This window comes from Schistocerca gregaria, chromosome 7 (assembly GCF_023897955.1).
Source record: "Schistocerca gregaria isolate iqSchGreg1 chromosome 7, iqSchGreg1.2, whole genome shotgun sequence".
NCBI classification, from domain to species: Eukaryota; Metazoa; Arthropoda; class Insecta; order Orthoptera; family Acrididae; genus Schistocerca; species Schistocerca gregaria.
In genome coordinates this window covers 57,715,544-57,733,428 of record NC_064926.1, presented here as the reverse complement: position 1 = coordinate 57,733,428, position 17,885 = coordinate 57,715,544, and the positions used below count along the sequence as shown (strand labels likewise).

Here is a 17,885-nt window from a genome sequence, read left to right as displayed (position 1 = left end):
TTTGTTTCTTTTACTGCTTGCTCAATATACAGATTGAACAACATCGGGGAGAGGCTACAATCCTGTCTCCCTCCCATCCCAACCACTGCTTCCCTTTCATGTCCCTCGACTCTTATAACTGCCTTCTGGTTTCTGTACAAACTGTAAATAGCCTTTCGCTCCCTGTATTTTACCCCTGTCACCTTCAGAATTTGAAAGAGAATGTTCCAGTCAACATTGTCAAAAGCTTTCTCTAAGTCTACAAATGCTAGAGACGTAGGTTTGCCTTTTCTTAATCTAGCTTCTAAAATAAGTCGTAGGGTCAGTATTTCCTCACGTGTTCCCTTATTTCTACGGAATCAAAACTTATCTTCCCTGGGGTCGGCTTCTAACAGATTTTCCATTCGTCTATAAAGAATTCGCGTTAGTATTTTGCAGCCGTGAATTATTAATCTGATAGTTCGGTAATTTTCACATCTGTCAACACCTGCTTTCTTTGGGATTGGAATTATTATATTCTTTCTGAAGTCTGAGAGTATTTCGCCTGTCTCATACATCTTGCTCACTAAATGGTATTTTGCTCACCAGGTGGTAGAGTTTTGTCAGGACTGTCTCTCCTAAGGCTGTTCTAATGGAATTTTGCTACTCCCGGGGCCTTGATTCGACTTACGTCTCAGTGCTCTATCAAACTCTTCAAGCAGTATCATATCTCCCATTTCATCTTCATCTACATCCTCTTCCATTTCTATAACATTGCCCTCACGTAAATCGCCCTTGTATAGACCCTCTATATACTCCTTCCACCTTTCTGCTTTCCCTTCTTTGATTAGAACTGGGTTTCCATCTGAGCTCTTGGTATTCATACAAGTGGTTCCCTTTTCTCCAAAAGTCTCTTTAATTTTGCTGTAGGCAGTATCTATCTAACACCTAGCGAGAAAAGCCTCTACATCCTTATATTTGTCCTCTAGCCATGCCTGCTTATCCATTTTGCACTTCCTGTCGATCTCATTTTTGAGACGTTTGTATTCCTTTTTACCTGCTTCATTTACTGCATTTTTATATTTTCTCCTTTCGTCAATTAAATACAATATTTCTTCTGTCACCAAGGATTCTGCTGCCTTCACTACTTCATCCCTCAAAGCTTCCCATTCTTCTTCTACTGTATTTCTTTTCCCCATTCTTGTCAATTGTTCCCTTATGCTCTTCCTGAAACTCTGTACAACCTCTGGTTTAGTCAGTTTATCCAGGTCCCATCTCCTTAGATTCCCACCTTTTTGCAGTTTCTTCAGTTTTAATCTACAGTTCATAACCAATAAATTTTGGTCAGAGTCCACATCTGCCCCTGGAAATGTCTTACAGTTTAAAACCTGGTTCCTAAATCTCTGTCTTACCATTATATAGTCTATCTGAAACCTGTCAGTATCTCCAGGCTTCTTCCATGTACACAACCTTCTTTTATGATTCTTGTTTGCTATGATTAAGTTGTGCTCTGTGCAAAATTCCACCAGGTGGCTTCCTCTTTCACTTATTAACCCTAAAACATATTCACCTACTATGTTTCCTTCTCTTCCTTTTCCTGCTACCGAATTCCAGTCACCCATGACTATTAAATTTTCGTCTCTCTTCACTATATGAATAATTTCTTTTATCTTATCATACACTTCTTCAATTTCTTCGTCATCTGCAGAGCTAGTAGGCGTGGGCTTCGTGTCTATCTTGGCCACAACAATGCGTTCGCTGTGCTGTTTGTAATAGCTTACCCGCACTCCTATTGCTTTATTCATTATTAAACATACTCCTGCATTACTCCTATATGATTTTGTATTTATAACCCAGTATTCACCTGACCAAAAGTCTTGTTCCTCCTGCCTTCCCACTATATTTAAATTTACGCTATCTAGTTCCCTTTTTAAAGTTTCTAACCTACCTGCCCTATTAAGGGATCTGATATTCCACGCTCTGATCCGTAGAACACCAGTTTTCTTTCTCCTGATAACGACGTCCTCCTGAGTACACCCCATCCGGAGATCCGAATGGGGGACTATTTTACCTCGGTAATATTTTACCCAAGAGGACGCCATCATCATTTAACCATACAGTAAAGCTGCATGCTCTCGGGAAAAATTACGGCCGTAGTTTCCCCTTGCTTTCAGCCGTTCGCAGTACCAGCACAGCAAGGCCGTTTTGGTTAGTGTTACAAGGCCAGATCAGCCAATCATCCAGACTGTTGCCCCTGCAATTACTGATATGGCTGCTGCCCCTCTTCAGGAAACACACGTTTGTCTGGCCTCTCAACAGATACCCCTCCGTTGTGGTTGCACCTACAATACGGCTATCTGTATCGCTGAGGCATGCAAGCCTCCCCACCAACGGCAAGGTCTATGGTTAATGGGGGGAATAATGTGTGTATGAATAATGCGTACATACATAGCTTGCGAATAGGACATAATGCGGTCCACCACTTCATATAACTTGTTTAAAAACGGCTGATGAGAAAGAATTTTTAACACACGACGATAAAATTGCATTTTCTGAGCTGTCGTAAACTAACCTGGGACTAATGTTTCTCTAACTTTACATGGTACTTGGTTGATATGTAGCAGAATTCATAATCAATAAATTAGTTCACAATTTTAGGCAAGAAATTAAAAGCAACAGGAAGGAAACACAGAAAGTGTGGATCGTCTGTGGTGGCCCACGTGCTTGCGGAGCAGCTGGCTGGGTTTAGTGGACCGACCGCTAAGCGCTCCCCGGTGAGACCTCTCCGCCCGGTGGAGAGTGTTAAGTGGCAGTTTAACGGCTCCCCAGCAAACGCACCACACCGCACGCTGTGGGCCCCAGACACACCGCTGCGACGTCCGGGAAGAGCTTCTCAGCCGCTGTCGCCGACTCTTCTCCGCTGCTGCTTCCTGCCGGTAACTAGAGCATTGCTTTCTTTACCTTTTCTGCGACGCGCGAGGACAAAGCCGACGCCACAACACAACTCCTCATTTTTCTTTAGATCCATGGAAAATTTGTATTGCACTCCATAACGAGTTTTTCATACTCAAGCAGATTCAGGTGCCCTCACCGATAGCTTTTTTGCAACCCGCAACGCCTTCAAAAACCACTCGCAAAATTTTAATATCCTCTCGCTCGCTACGCACAAACTAGTAGTCCTAGGGAAAAAGTGAACGGGACCTTTTTGTAGGAAATTTAATGTAGTTCAATTTTGTACTGGGAAACGTTTTCGCTGGAGGCCACAGTTTTCGAGTTACTCGAGGAAAACGTGTTTGATGCTCACATTTTATATTTCTTGAATAATTCGAAAACTGCGGCCTCTGCATTTAATTTCCTACAAAAAGGTCGTGTTCTTTTGTTCTGTAGTACTAATAGTTTGCATGTAGTGAGCGAGAGAATATGAAAATTTTACACGAAGTATTTGAAGATATTGCAGGTTGCATACAACCAACGGGTAGGGGCAGGTGAATCACCCTCTGTAACTACTGTTTCGTCTCATGTTTCTGTCATTTCTATCGTTTGTTTTTGAATATTATTTCACATTATTTCCGTCGGAACAAACAACTAGAGAAACCAATGTTTAAACTGTCAAAAGACTTCCTTAACACAGTTGGGTTGGGTTGTTTGGGGGAAGAGACCAAACAGCGAGTTCATCGGTCTCCTTAGCACAGTCTTCAGTTGCAGTTTCTATTTATCTTAAAGCAAATTAGGGCGACGTCAATGGAATTTATTTTGTAGGGTTAACTTGTTTCGTTACAACAGCTACCTTGCTTGTTAAAATTGAAACGATCTCCGGTTTTTGTCATAGGGAACTTCCCACACAGCAACATGAAAAATTGCTTAACAACAATGCTTGTAAAATATAGAAGACCAACGAACCAGCTTTTCAACGTAATAAGTGTTTTTTTATTCGTGACTGGTTGTTGGTTGTTAGATATACATGGTATATTGAGCGTTGTTTCAACCAAGCTAAAAAATACGAGTCCTTATGAGACGAAGCCAGGAACTAGGTCCAACCTGACTGTCAGAATTTTATTTTCATTGCCATTATGATGTCTCTCTGCGATAAAGAAAATCTCTGAATACTTGTGCTCCTAGCCATAAATGACTGTTTGAGCGTGTCTGATGTCAAATAGTGGCATGGGTATCTCGTTGGCACGCTTTGTAGAATTTCTATTGCGTTGAATCTGCCCTTCATGTTCCGGTCTGCTGTACTTACTCATTTATGCTAAGACAGCAATAATGAAATTGTTCCCAACACAATGTAAGAGTGTGGTGGACGAGATGTGATCAGAATCCCTTATGTTTGGGATTTTGAGGGAGGTGGTGGCACTTACCGACCGATCCAAAACTGCATTAACGGCTTTTCCACAACAGTTAAATCACCAAACGTTCGAGTGGCGGGGGTGTGGTTTAAATTTCGAACTGGCCACATTAACATGTGTTTCCCTTGGTTTCTGTAAATCAGTGTGGTGGTCCTACCGAGGACTTTGTTCACTTTCTAATCTACATGTACATTTACAATCGGCAACGTATCTCATAGCGTGTAGCGGACCGTACTTCTAGCACCATTATCATTTTCCCCATCTCGAGGGATGTATTTGGGATGACAAATATGTAACCCGACTCTTCTAGGAATGTCCGGTCTCGAACTTTTAACAGCAGGCCTCTTAGTGGTGCAAAAACCCATCTCTTGTAGCGTCCGTCACTGACGCATCTTCGTAACGCTCCTGCGACAGCTAGACAGCTCCTAGACAAATCACTTATCTCTTTTCAAAATTTTCTCTGTCCCTGCCATTGCCCTCTCCTGGTAAGAGTCCTATACTGAGCAGCAACACTCAATCATCGGTCGAAAGAACGTATTGCAAGCGATTTATTACGTTTCCTCGGCATTCTTCCAACGAATCTCAACATGGTGTCTGCTTTTCCAGCAGCTACTTCTATGTGGTTGGTCAACTTTAGAGAGCTCCGGGTGCCTGTTCCCGTATATTTTACGGTTGTTACTCTTCAGTGGTTTATCGACCATGGCCTAATACTACAGCAACAAGAGTTCCGGTCTGTTTACGGACGATATGTCACATTTATTCACCTCGAACGCCAACATCCAGGTCACCCATCCACCTTTGATCCTCTGTATGTCTTCCTATATTTCGCAACAGTTTTCTCGCGATGCTACGTTGCTGTTTACTTTGGTGTTAACCCTCCGATGGCGCCGTCCGCGGTGGCCGAGCGGTTCTAGGCGCTTCAGTTCGAAACCACGCGGCTGCGACGATCGCAGGTTGTAATCATGCCTCGGGCATGGATGTATGTGATGGCCTTGGGTTATTTAGGATTAAGTAGTTCTACGTTAAGGGGACTGATGACCTGAGCTGTTAAGTCCCATAGTGCTCAGAGACATTTGAGCCTCTGATGGTCGCACCCTCTGCCTCCCATTTGTAGTTGCTCTGCACCTGCGAGGCACTTTGCCATTTTTTACCAGTACAAAAAATTGCCCAAGCAGCTGAATGCTTTGTAAACTCTAAAATAAGGTAAGAAACAACAAATTTTATGTAAATAATAAACTTCATTGCATTTTAAAGTGTATAAATAAGTGATACGCATCGCGGGAGCCGGCCGGTGAGGCCGAACGGTTCTACGCGCTCCAGTCTGGAACCGCGCGACCGCTACGGTCACAGGTTCGGATCCTGCCTCGGGCATGGAAGTGGGTGATGCCCTTAGGTTAGTTAGGTTTAAGTAGTTTTAAGATCTAGGGGACTAATGACCTCAGATGTTAATTCCCATAGGGCTCAGAGCCACTTGAACCAATTTTGGAGCGTGGAAGTACTGACTTCTATGTGCTAGAGCACGTGTAAGGTGCACGCCACTAACACGAGGTTAAATTTGTGTCTCACTTGCATCACGAGGAGTGGCGAAGGTTAATATGTTTACTTTTATTAAGGCTGGCGGCTGCAGTAAATCTTCGCCCTCTCTGTGGTGCTATCTTTCAACAAGATAGTATTATTTATTCGTGTCAGAAGCAAAGTGATAAAAATTTAAACTGTATTATGCAATGACACTTAAATGAAAAATTTGGGTATTTGTGGTAACGTCTTATGGGACCAAACTGCTGCGGTCATCGTTCCCTAAGCTTACACACTACTTAATCTAACTAATTTACGCTAAGAACAACACACACTCCCATGACCGAGGGAGGACTCAAATCTCCGACAGGGGGAGCCGCTCGAACCGTGACAAGACGTCCTAGATCGCATTGCAGTCCCCGCGCGGCTAAATGATGCAAAACATATAACATATATCAAATACTGTCTGCCCAGAACTGCGCAAAATCATGGGCATTAGTTGCCCCTGTCATCAATTCCTCCACTGTGAATCTCAAACGGAACTTGTGGCAGTTCATATAGAGGGCTGTAGTTTGATTTTTGCCACAGTCTAGATGGGCCACAGAAGCCCAATTTTAATGTACTCATTGTGGATCTGCCAGATTTAGTACATTGTCTGTTTAACAATTTCCAGGTAGACCAACGTTCCTCATGTGATGACAGGGGGGGGGGGGGGGGGGGAGGTATGTTGGACCGGTAGCATCCATCCAGCATGGTGACTGTTCCTTGTGCTCCTTAAGTTTAACCCGGCAGTCCGATCCAAGCTGTATAGAGGAAACTCCACCTATACCTATGTCGTTACTGGAGAGGAGGATAATGCAAGGCGGCATGTTGGCCGTGTTGTCCTATCCAGCTACGATACAGAGAGTGTTCGACTGTTGCCCTGGTCACCGCGTCCTCCAATTTTCTAAACCACTGAAAATATCTGGTGAAGCGTTGCTGAGATGGCAAGCCACCATTCGCCAGCCACTACGATTAAGACCGACTACGATGTTCAGAAAAGCTGGTGCTGTGGGGAAGCATCCAGATGGCACGGATAGTGGAGAAGTTCTGTAACAAGTAGCAGCATACAGTCCAGGCTCAGTTCCTCTCCATCCAGCCTAGAGCCGTTACTGCTGCCAGAGGTGACACCTCCGTGCAAGAAATTTCGCACTCTGTGTACACTCGTATCATTCACATATTTAATATTGCTTTGCGTCCTGCCATACTGAATGCTCTGAATAAGAAACTTTCATTGTTTTCTATCCTTGTTGCAAGTTCAATGAGCAACATTGTAATGACATCCATCTCAGTGATACCTCAGCTCTATTTCCTCTAAAGCTGCTGTCTGGAAACAATTCTCTCCTGTAAACGTTCCTACTTTATAGCACCTGTCAATGGAAATCTATCGTCGAGAATGTTTGAGTCGTCAACAACTGCCGCTGGGATCATCTACATTTACATCTGTACTCTGCAAACGATTCTGAAGTACTTGGTAGAGGGTACGTTGCGTTGTATCAGTTACTAGGGTCTTCCCTGGTCCATATACGTGTGGAGCACGGGTAGAATGATAACTCAACCGGTTCTGTGAGAGGTGGAAGCGACAGGTAGGGCGTTGCGCTGTATTCCTCGATTCATCACTTACAGCTGGTTCTAGAAACTCTCTAAGTAAGCTTTTCAAGCACCTGAAAGATCAGTTTCTTTCAGTATCTCTGTTACACTTTTCCCGGGCCAAGGAAAACTGTGACCATTCGTGCTAACCTTTTCTGTATTCGTTCAGTATCGCTCTATTAATCCTATATCTTATGGGTCCCACACACTCGAGCAATACTCTAGGATGGGTCAGATGAATGATTTGTAATATCCTTTGATTCGAATTGAGACTATCTTATCGTTCTATTTCGTATCCCTACAAACTGTTACGCTAAGGTATTTGATTGGTTGACAGATTCCAACAGTGACGCAATGATATTGCAGTCCTATGGCACTACGTCTTTTCGCTTTGTGAAGAGCACAATTTTACATTTCTTAGGATTTATAGCAAGTTGCCAGTTTTTGCCCCAGTTTGTAATCTTATAAAGATCTGGCTGAATAAATGTGCAGTTTTTTCGGACAGTACTTCATAATACGGAACTGAGTCACCTGCAAAAAGTCTGAGGTTGGACGCAGTTTACAAGGTCGTTAATGTACATCATAAACAGCGAAGATCCCAACACAGTCCTCTGGGGCACGCTTGAAGTTGGTTCTATATCTGTCGACACTCTCCATCCAAGAAAATACGCTGGATCTTACCTTTCAAGAAATCCTCAACCCAGTCACAAATCTCGCTTGATTCCCGTAAGCGATTGTTTGGTATTGAGTGAAGCACTTTTCGGAAGTAAAGAAACCCTGGATCTTTCTCACTGGCGTGATACCATCTGACCAAAACGCAAGTCGGGTTTCGCAGGAGTGATGTTTCCTGAATCCATGCTGGTCGGCATGGAAGGGATCATTTTGTTTGAGGTACCTCATTTTCTTTGATCTCAGAACAGTTCTAAGATTCTAGCACCAACGGATGTCAAGGACAATGTAGGGTAGTTTTGCGAATCACTACTGGTACCCTTCTTGTAGGCGGGTATGACCTGTGCTTTCTTCCAAGCGCTGGGCACAGTTTGGTGTTCAGACATCTTCAGTGTATTGTATTTAAAAGAGAGAGTAACTCAGCTTCAAATTCGGTGTAGAATCTGATAGATATTGCACTAGGACCTGGAGCTTTGTTCGGTCTTAACAACTTTCACCGCCAAAGGTACTAATATATATTTCACTCATCTTAGTAGTGGTATGGGAATCGAATTGGGATATTACTCGCGGATTTCGTTTGCATAGCAACATATGAAAATTTGAAAATTCAGTCCATGCCTCATCCATGAGTGTCTGGATACTAACCTTGATGTTCAAATGGCTCTGAGCACTATGGGACTTAACGTCTGAGGTCATCATTCCCCTAGAACTTAGAACTACTTGAACCTAACTAACCTAAGGACATCACACATATCCATGCCCGAGGCAGGATTCGAACCTGCGACCGTAGAGGGAGTGCGGTTCCAGACTGAAGTGTCTAGAACTGCTCAGCCACTACGGCCGGCTTAACCTTGGTGTCAATACTGTCCTATTCACGAACGATGGCGGTACGTGCGGGTCACGACACGGTTGACGATTACAATGTTTCCTGTTCCAAGTAAGAGTTGCAGTACGCGCATACACGTTCTTTGTTGTCTAAAAAAGCGTGTCTCCTGCAAATTACGTCTCTCGATTCCATATGTACAATTTGGCTCTTACCGCCACCATCAGTGATGACAAAAATTGCAACGAAAGGAGTAAACTGCGCAGTTCGCTACGATTACATGTAATGATCGCACTAGATTCGGCATACACAGCAGAGCGTTCAGAACCCTTCTGAAAGCTCATTGGCTGTCGGAATGCGTGACGTTGGTGCGCAGAACAAGCCTAAACTCGACGCCGTCGTTTGTGACTCAAACTGCACGGAGGTGACAAAAGTCACGGGATGGTGAAATGCACATACACTACGTGAACAAAAGTATCCGGACACCCCCAAGACATACGTTTTTCATATTAGGTGCATTGTGCTCCGGGGAACTCACGGATTTCGAACGTGGTCAGGTGATTGGGTGTCTGTACGTGAGATATCCACACTCTTAAAGATCCCTAGGTACACTGTTTCCGATGTGATAGTGAAGTGGAAACGTGAAGGAACACGTACAGCACAAAAGCGTACAGGCCGACCTCGTCTGCTGACTGACGAAGACAGCCGACAGTTGAAGAGGGTCGTAATGTGTAATAGGCAGACATACCATCACACATGAATTCCAAACTGCAACAGGATCGGCTGCAGGTACTATGACAGTTAGGCGGGAGGTGAGACAACTCGGATTTTATGGTCGCGCGGCCGCTCATAAGCCGGTAAATGCCAAACGACTCCTCGCTTGGTGTAAGGAGCGTAAACATTGGACGATTGAGCAGTGAAAAAACGTTGAGTGGTACACAATGTGGTGATCCGATGGCAGGACGTCGGTATGGCAAATGCCCGGTGAACATCAACTGGCAGCGTGTGTAGTGCCAGCAGTAAAATTCGGAGGCGGTGGTGTTATGGTGTGGTCGCGTTTTTCATGGAGGGGGCTTGCACCTCTTGTTGCTTTGCTTGGCACTATGACAACACAGGCCTACACTGATGTTTTAAGCAGCTCCTTGCTTTTCACTGTTGAAGAGCAATTAGGGGATGGCGACTGCATCTTTTAACATGATCGAGCACCTGTTCATAATGCACAGCGTTTGTCGGAGTAGTTACATGACAATAACATCCTTGTAATGGACTGGCCTGCACAGAGACCTGACCTGAATCCTACAGAACAACTTTGAAATGTTTTGGAACACCGACTTCGTGCCAGGCCTCACCGACCGACATAAAAAAAATGGTTCAAATGGCTCTGAGCACTATGGGACTTAACAGCTGTGGTCATCAGTCCCCTAGAACTTAGAACTACTTAAACGTAACTAACCTAACGACGTCACACACATCCATGCCCGAGGCAGGATTCGAACCTGCGACCGTAGCAGTCGCGCGGTTCCGGACTGAGCGCCTAGAACCGCTAGACCACCGCGGCCGGCCGACCGACATCGATAACTCTCCTCAGAGCAGCACTCCGTGAAGAATGGGCTGCCATTCCCCAAGAAACCTTCCAGCACCTGAGTGAACGTATGCCTGCGAGAGCAGAATCTGTCATTAAGGCTAAAAGTGGGCCAGAATTACCGATGGAGGGCGCCACGAACTTGTAAGAACTTCAGCCAGGTGTCGGAATACTTTTGATCACATTATGTATATAGATGTGTACACAAGATATAAAAGGGCGGTGCATTGGTGGAGCTGTCTGTACGTAGGTGGTTCATGTGAAATGGTTTCCGACGTGGTTATGACCACACGACGGGAGTAACAGATTTTGAACGTGGAATGGTAGTTGGAGCTAAAGGCATGGATCCTCTCTTTTCGGAAGTGGTTCGGGAATTCAATTTCTAGAGGTGTACAGACCCAAGAGTGAGCCGAGAATACCAAATTTAAGGCATTACCTTTCATCACGGTCAACGTAGTGGCCGACGGCCTTTACTTAACGGCTGAGAGCAGCGGCGTATGCGTAGAGTTGTCAGTGCTAACAGACAAGCAGCACTACGTGAAATAATCGCAGAAATCGGTGTTCGTCTGACGAAATTTGGCGTTAACGGGCTATGGCGGCAAACGATCGACGCGAGTGTCTTTGTTAACAGCACCACTTCGCCTGCACCGTCTCTCCTGGGTTTGTGTCAATATCGGCGGCACCCTAGACGAGTGGAAAACCGACGCCTGGACAGATGAGACCAGATTTTAGTTGGTAAGAGGTGATGGTGGAGTTCTAGTGTGGCACAGACACCACGACGCCATGGATCGAAGTTGTGAACACGGCAGTACGCATTCTAGTGGTGGCTGCATAGTGGGGTGGGCTGCTTTTAGATGGAATGGACTGGGACCTCTGGATGTTCGGTTTCTTGGAGACTATTTTCATCCATTCACGGACGTCATGTTCCCAACCAACGATGGAATTTTTGTGGGTGACTATGCGCCATATCACCAGGCCCCAAATTGGTTTGGAGAACATTCTGGACAATTCGAGGGAATGGTTTGGCCAGCCGGATCGCCCGACATGAATATCATCGAATATTTCAGACAGTTCAGTTCGAGCACAAAATCCTGCACCGGCAACACTTTCGCAATTATGGACTGCTATGGAGGCAGCGAGGTTCAATATTTCTGCAGGGGTTTCCAATGACTTGTTGAGTCCATGCCACCTCGAGTTACTGCACTACGCCGGGCAATAGGAGGTCCGACACGATATTACGAAGCATCCCATGACTGTTTTCACCTCAGCCTACACATGCCGTCATGCGCTCCATGCTTTGCTCTTTTTTCTAGGTACAGAGAGCAGTGTTCCCGCCTACCCGATGGCGACGCTGGCAGCGGCGCTCCTGGCGCTGGGTCTGTTGGGGGCGGCAGCCGCCCCCGAGTCACCTCTGAGGCCTGCCGTAGCGGAGAGATTTCGCCGCAGCCTCGTCTTTCCCATGCAGAGTGGCATCGTCCAGGTGGGGCTCTCTACTTATTTATTTATTTTGTTTCAGAGGCCTTCGGCAACGTTCCACACAACCAGGCAGTGCGCCATACCGCGGAGTTCCTCCCCTAGTAACACTGTGTTTGCTAATGGAAGCAAGACTTAAGAAAAATAAAACTTAGAAAAGGCGTTCGGCAATGTAAACTGGTCAAGATGTTCGACATTCTGATAAAAATAAGAGTAAGGTATGCGGAAAGACAGATAAAATGCAATATGTCCACGAATCAACATGGTACAATGGGAATGGATGATCGTAAACGAAGTCATCGGATTAAAAACGATGTAACGCGAGTATGCCGTCTTCCGCTCCTGCTGTTCAGTCTATACATCGAAGAAGCAATAATGGCCATAGAATAAAGGTTCAACAGTGAAATCAAAATTCAGGGTGATACGACTCCAGTGACAAGATTCGAAATTGACATTGCTATAGTCCTGATTCATAAGCGTCTAATGAAATGGAAAAGCCGTGTAGCTAGGGGCTCCTGTCGGGTAGACCGTTCGCATGGTGCAAGTCTTTCGAGTTGACGCCACTTCAGCGACTTGCGTGTCAAAAATTCAAATGGCTCCAAGCACTATGGGACTTAATATCTAAGGTCATCAGTCCCCTAGAACTTAAAACTACTTAAACATAACTCACCTAAGGACATCACACACATCCATGCCCGAGGCAGGATTCGAACCTGCGACCGGAGCAGCAGCGCGGACTTGCATGTCGATCGGGATGGAATGATTATGATAAGGACAACACAACAAAATCTCCGACCCAGTCGGGCCGTTAGGTGTGACATTCCGTCACGCTGACCACTGAGCTACCAGCGGCGGACATAAACGTCTAATGAGTACAAAATATGAATTGAGCGTAAACCATACAAAGGTGAAAGTAATGAGGAGTAGCAGAAATGAAATTAGCGATAAACTTAACATCAAACTTGGTCACTACGAAGTGCACGAAATTACTGGGATTGGATTCCGTGTGGTACGCGAGGACTGTAGTTGGAAAATCCATACTACAAGCTAAGGAACAACTGTACCGCAAAGGCAACCAAGCAGTCTTCACGATGTTGCAGCTTTTAATGACTAGCATACCACTCACCCCCACCCCTCTGATGTCACAGCTCCGTAGTCACAGCTGACTCCACCAACTGTCCTAAACATTGAGAAATTAAAAGAGATGTGTCGCTGTGTGTATCCTGCCCCAATCTACATTGTTGCCAGATTTCTGATGGTGTTATCGCCAATGTCACACATATTGTTGGATTGTTGGTAGATTTCTACCCCCCCCCCCCCCCCCTTAAAATCACTCGCCAATCGCCTATACATAAAACGCCAGGAAATCTAAAAAAACACGGAAGGAAATATAAAATAACCCAACTGTGTTATAGGGGGCCTCCCACCCATCTCAGATCATTGGTCAGTTGCCCAATGTATATAATGGAAGTTAATTCGAAAATTGGAGGAAAATTAAAAAAAAATTGCTTGATCTAGCTTATTCATCCTATTGAGGTTTTGCTATGCCTACGAGGCCACAGCTCACTTTTGCTAGGAGTCCAATAATAAGTGTAAACTGGGAGAAAATTAAAAAAAAACCCTCAAAGATGGGCAATTGTCCTATTGGTGGGAAATCCCAGATGACGAAACCAGGCGACTTATGCTAAGTATAGAAGCCAATATGGCTGACCTGCAGATACTGTCTCAGCGTGCACGTTCGCCACATCGCTTGTGCTTAGCACGCAATCCAAAGTGCAGACATCCATACAGACGCTGGGTTACGCTGTGTGGTTGTCAGATTTTCCGAGCTATATCACGTCAGAATCCAAGATGGCCACTTGGTTTCCTCCAGCCCTATGACATAAGAATCAAAGATGGAGGATCTGCCTGTATGTTATCAGGTCACTAGAAATCAAAATGATCACTGGGTTTCTCTGCAGCCCTATGATGTCAGAATTCAAGATGCCGGATATCTGTTCACTGGTGGAACCTGCACAGTTGTCAGGTTTAGCAGCTCATTGCAGTAGCCTGCATGGTTGCTGAGACAGTTGTGCTAAGTTTGTAAATATATTGCACTATTTTTTGTGCACTGTTAAGATATTCTGTGAATATCGAAGATAGTTTCGTTGCTTGTTTTCTAAAGAACATATTAGTAGCCCAACTATAATGTGGCTGAACTGAACAAACCAAAATAATACAGTATATGAAACAAATATGAATATTATTTCTATGGATGAGAAAAATATAAATCTACTTTGTTTAACTATAGTCACTCGTTTATTCTTTCTGCATCAACTCCAATAACTATGATAACTGCTTTTTACATCTAAATAGATATTCCTAGGTCACACAGTGCTCATTATGTTTCAAGTGTCTCTCTCTATAAGAACGGTGTTCTTTGGTTTAGTTTTACCGAAACATTCAAGCCTGTAGTTGTGTGATTGTGAGCTATAAAAGTCACGAATGAATGGACACACTGTATCTTAATATTAATTGTACATTTCGCAACAAAAAGATTAGTTTACAGTTAATCGAAAAACTCATTGAAAAAGAGACAAACTGTATTTATACTCGCAAATTTCAATAGAATATGGATGTGAAGAGTTGGTAGAAGATGTGGAATGCTTTGCGGATAATGTAATGCAAGAAATAAAAGGAAAAATTAATAGCCGCCCGGAGTGGCCGAGCGGTTCTAGGTGCTACAGTCTGGAGCCGCGCGACCGTTACGGTCGCAGGTTCGAATCCTGCCTCGGGCATGGATGTGTGTGATGTCCTTATATTAGTTGGATTTAAGTAGTTCTAAGTTCTAGGGGACTGATGACCTCAGAAGGTAAGTCTCATAGTGCTCAGAGCGATTTTTGAAAAATTAATATTCCGAACCCTGTCAGCAAGAACAAGATACGCCTGTAACTGACCGGAACTCCTGGCATGTCTCACTGGAGTGAAGGACAACGTACTGCTGTTGTTGCTGCGAGCAAGGTCGGCAGGAGGCGTGCGTTCCTATGGCAGCAAACTCGGGTAGCTGGTGGTGCGAGGGCTGCGTCTTCCTAGCATGTCTCATATCTCCGCCATGCGAGCACTGCACTCTGGCATCATCACCTGTTTGCCAGGTGCTGGGGGTTTCAGCTACCGACTTCGTCTTACGTCCGCCAGATGGGGTCACATTGTGCTACTGATTACAACAAAAATTTTGGTCTCGAAATGCTGCACACAGGTAAGCTCCTAAATACTATTCTCATAACATACTGTTCTTCATCGTTGGATGTATTTGTTGCGTTTTTTGATGAGTGTGATTTGCCTTCTCACATTATATAAATGTGTTTAGCTCTCAAATGTGGTTAGTACATGGCAGGTGGATACAAGATTGACGCGATTTTGACTGGGGCTCAGGCCAGACATGGGGGTTGAACCCCTCAACCCCTCTACCGTCCTCCACATCTACAAATCCTTAATCCGTCCCGTCGTCTGTTATGTCAGTCCCGCCTGGATATCCGCCTCCTACCCCTCCCAAAAAAATTCTAAAAGTCCCTCCAGATCCTCGAGCGCCTTGCACTCCACCTCACCTTCCATATGTGCCTCCTGTCCCCCACATGGATCCTCTATGACCTCATTCCTTTTCCCCATCTGCTCCTTTTGCTTGGACATATCCGAGTCCTCTGCACCTCCTGCCGATTTGATCCCCCCAATCCCCTGGTTGCTCCTCTCCTCTCCTCTCCTCTCCTCTCCTCTCCTCTCCTCTCCTCTCCTCTCCTCTCCTCTCCTCTCCTCTCCTCTCCTCTCCTCTCCTCTCCTCTCCTCTCCTCTCCTCTCCTCTCCTCTCCTCTCCTCTCCTCTCCTCTCCTCTCCTCTCCTCTCCTCTCCTCTCCTCTCCTCTCCTCTCCTCTCCTCTCCAAACCCTGCCCGCTGCCACACCTTCTCTGTTGTGTCCCCCCTACTCTCGACACCTTCCATTTCCTTTCCCAAGTAGGCTTCTGTCAACTCCCCTTCCCAGATGATGCTCTCCCTTCATTTATTTATTCCTCCTATCAACTCTGATCCTCACCTCCACCTCCCTCTGTCCTTTTTCCCAGGCTCCCTCCGCTCCTTCAATCCTGTTTTTCTCCACCTACCCTCTCTTCGACTCCATTCTCTCCCTTGAGTCCTTTTGCTTTCCCCTCATCGGCCTTCCCCATTCCTTCCCACTTCTGCACTGCCCCCGCCTCCCTTTTATGTGCCCCCTCCCCCCATTTGATACCCCTTTTTTTCTTTTTCTCTCCTCCCCTCCTTTTTCCTCCTCATCGGTCCATGTCCGACCCCCCCCCTGCCTCCGTCAGTCATCGTATTTCCTCTATACAGTTTTAAGTGAGTGTTCAGTGTTGTGTGTCCCTTTTCAGTGTTGCAAACATATACCATAACTCTTGCAAACAGAAACCAAACTCTCACAGTATTTTTTAATTGTGCCTCTCTACTTACTGTCTTCATTCACATCGTCAGCCTTGTGTTTTTATATTTAAACCTCAACCTTCCACCATTTTACAGTTCTTTGGAAAGTCACCGTTTTATCGACTGTTTTTATTGTTTGTTATATTCTCAGTCTGTTTATTTAACCCTTCTGTAGGCTGTAGAATGGCCTATTATGCTGCTGCCAGCCCGCGCCCCTCTGTGAGGGGGGGGGGGGGGGGGAATTGAAATGCAATAAAGGAAAAAAAATTGATTGGCAAAGGACTGGCGCCATGCATGCACACGACTCAACACCATCCTCCCTGCCAAATCCTCCAAGTACTCGTCTGCATTCCGTTGCCTTACTCATAGCCATCCTGCCCTGTATTACCCACTCCTTCATAACAACCGCCCCTACTGTGACAACCTCAGTAAAGCTACCATTTTGCTTCCCACCTCTCCAAAGTCTTCTCCATACCTGATGACCCTCACCTTTATTACTCCCTTTTACCTGGTGCCTTTGACCACATCAATACCGCTATTCTGCCTCTTGCTGCCAGCTTTTGGTACTTGACCAGTTACCGTCGTCAGAATTGAACACTCCTTTTGCAGCACACGACATTAAGGTCATACTTCACTGGAAACATAATATCTCTCCTGGTCACAATTGCATTACCTATTGCCACATCAAGAAATGCCTTCTCTCCTTCCTCGCCGTCCTTTCCACCCTGTATACCACCATCCTCTCCACTGGCTTCTACCTTGACCTGTCGACCACTTCCCGCATCCTGCTCTGCCTTAAACCTAACAAACCCCATCTGACTCACCTCTGTGTTCAACAAGGTCTTCCAGTCCACTCTCTTGCTGCATCCATCACTACCTAACTCAGCACCACTTCCTCCCTCTTACCCAATGTGGTTTCTGGCCCTCCTTCTCCACCTACAGTCATTTCCTTAACCTCACCCATCTCCTCTTCTTCAAACTTCCGTTACTCTGTTATTTTTGATTTCCTTGACCTCCAGAATACCTTTGACTGTGTATGCCGTTCTGTGCTACTTTTCAAACTCCAGACCTATGTCCTTCCTATCAACTTTGTCTCACTGTCTGCTTCCGCTCCTGTCGTCCTTCCTATGTCACCATTCACAATACCAATTCCTATACCTTCTACCCTACTGCAGATGTGCCCCAGGGCTCCATACTTTCTCCTCTCCTATATCTCTTGTACACCACTGATATGCTTAAACCACCCCCATCTGTCCATCTCTTTCGATATGCTGATGACACCACCTTCCTTGGCCTCTATGCTACCCTTCAACGTTGCCAGCACTACCTTCATACCCATCTAAGCCGGTTTACCACTTGGTGCAACCAGTGACTCCTTAGAATCAATCTTTCCAAAACCTAGTCAATCCTTCCAGGTCCATGATTTCTACCTCCCCATCTATGACTG

General features: G+C 45.3%; 1 protein-coding gene across 1 annotated transcript in view; it reads left to right on the top strand.

Moving 5' to 3' along the window:
- Window positions 1–2,816: 2,816 nt before the first annotated feature.
- The window catches only part of LOC126281625 (uncharacterized), a 41,348-nt gene continuing 26,279 nt past the window's right edge, over window positions 2,817–17,885 (top strand). Inside the window, exons 1-2 of the mRNA XM_049980747.1 lie at window positions 2,817–2,894; window positions 11,836–12,002. Of these exons, the coding sequence (XP_049836704.1) occupies window positions 11,865–12,002 (138 nt within the window). The 5' untranslated portion in view covers window positions 2,817–2,894; window positions 11,836–11,864. The remainder of the gene's footprint in view (window positions 2,895–11,835; window positions 12,003–17,885) is intronic.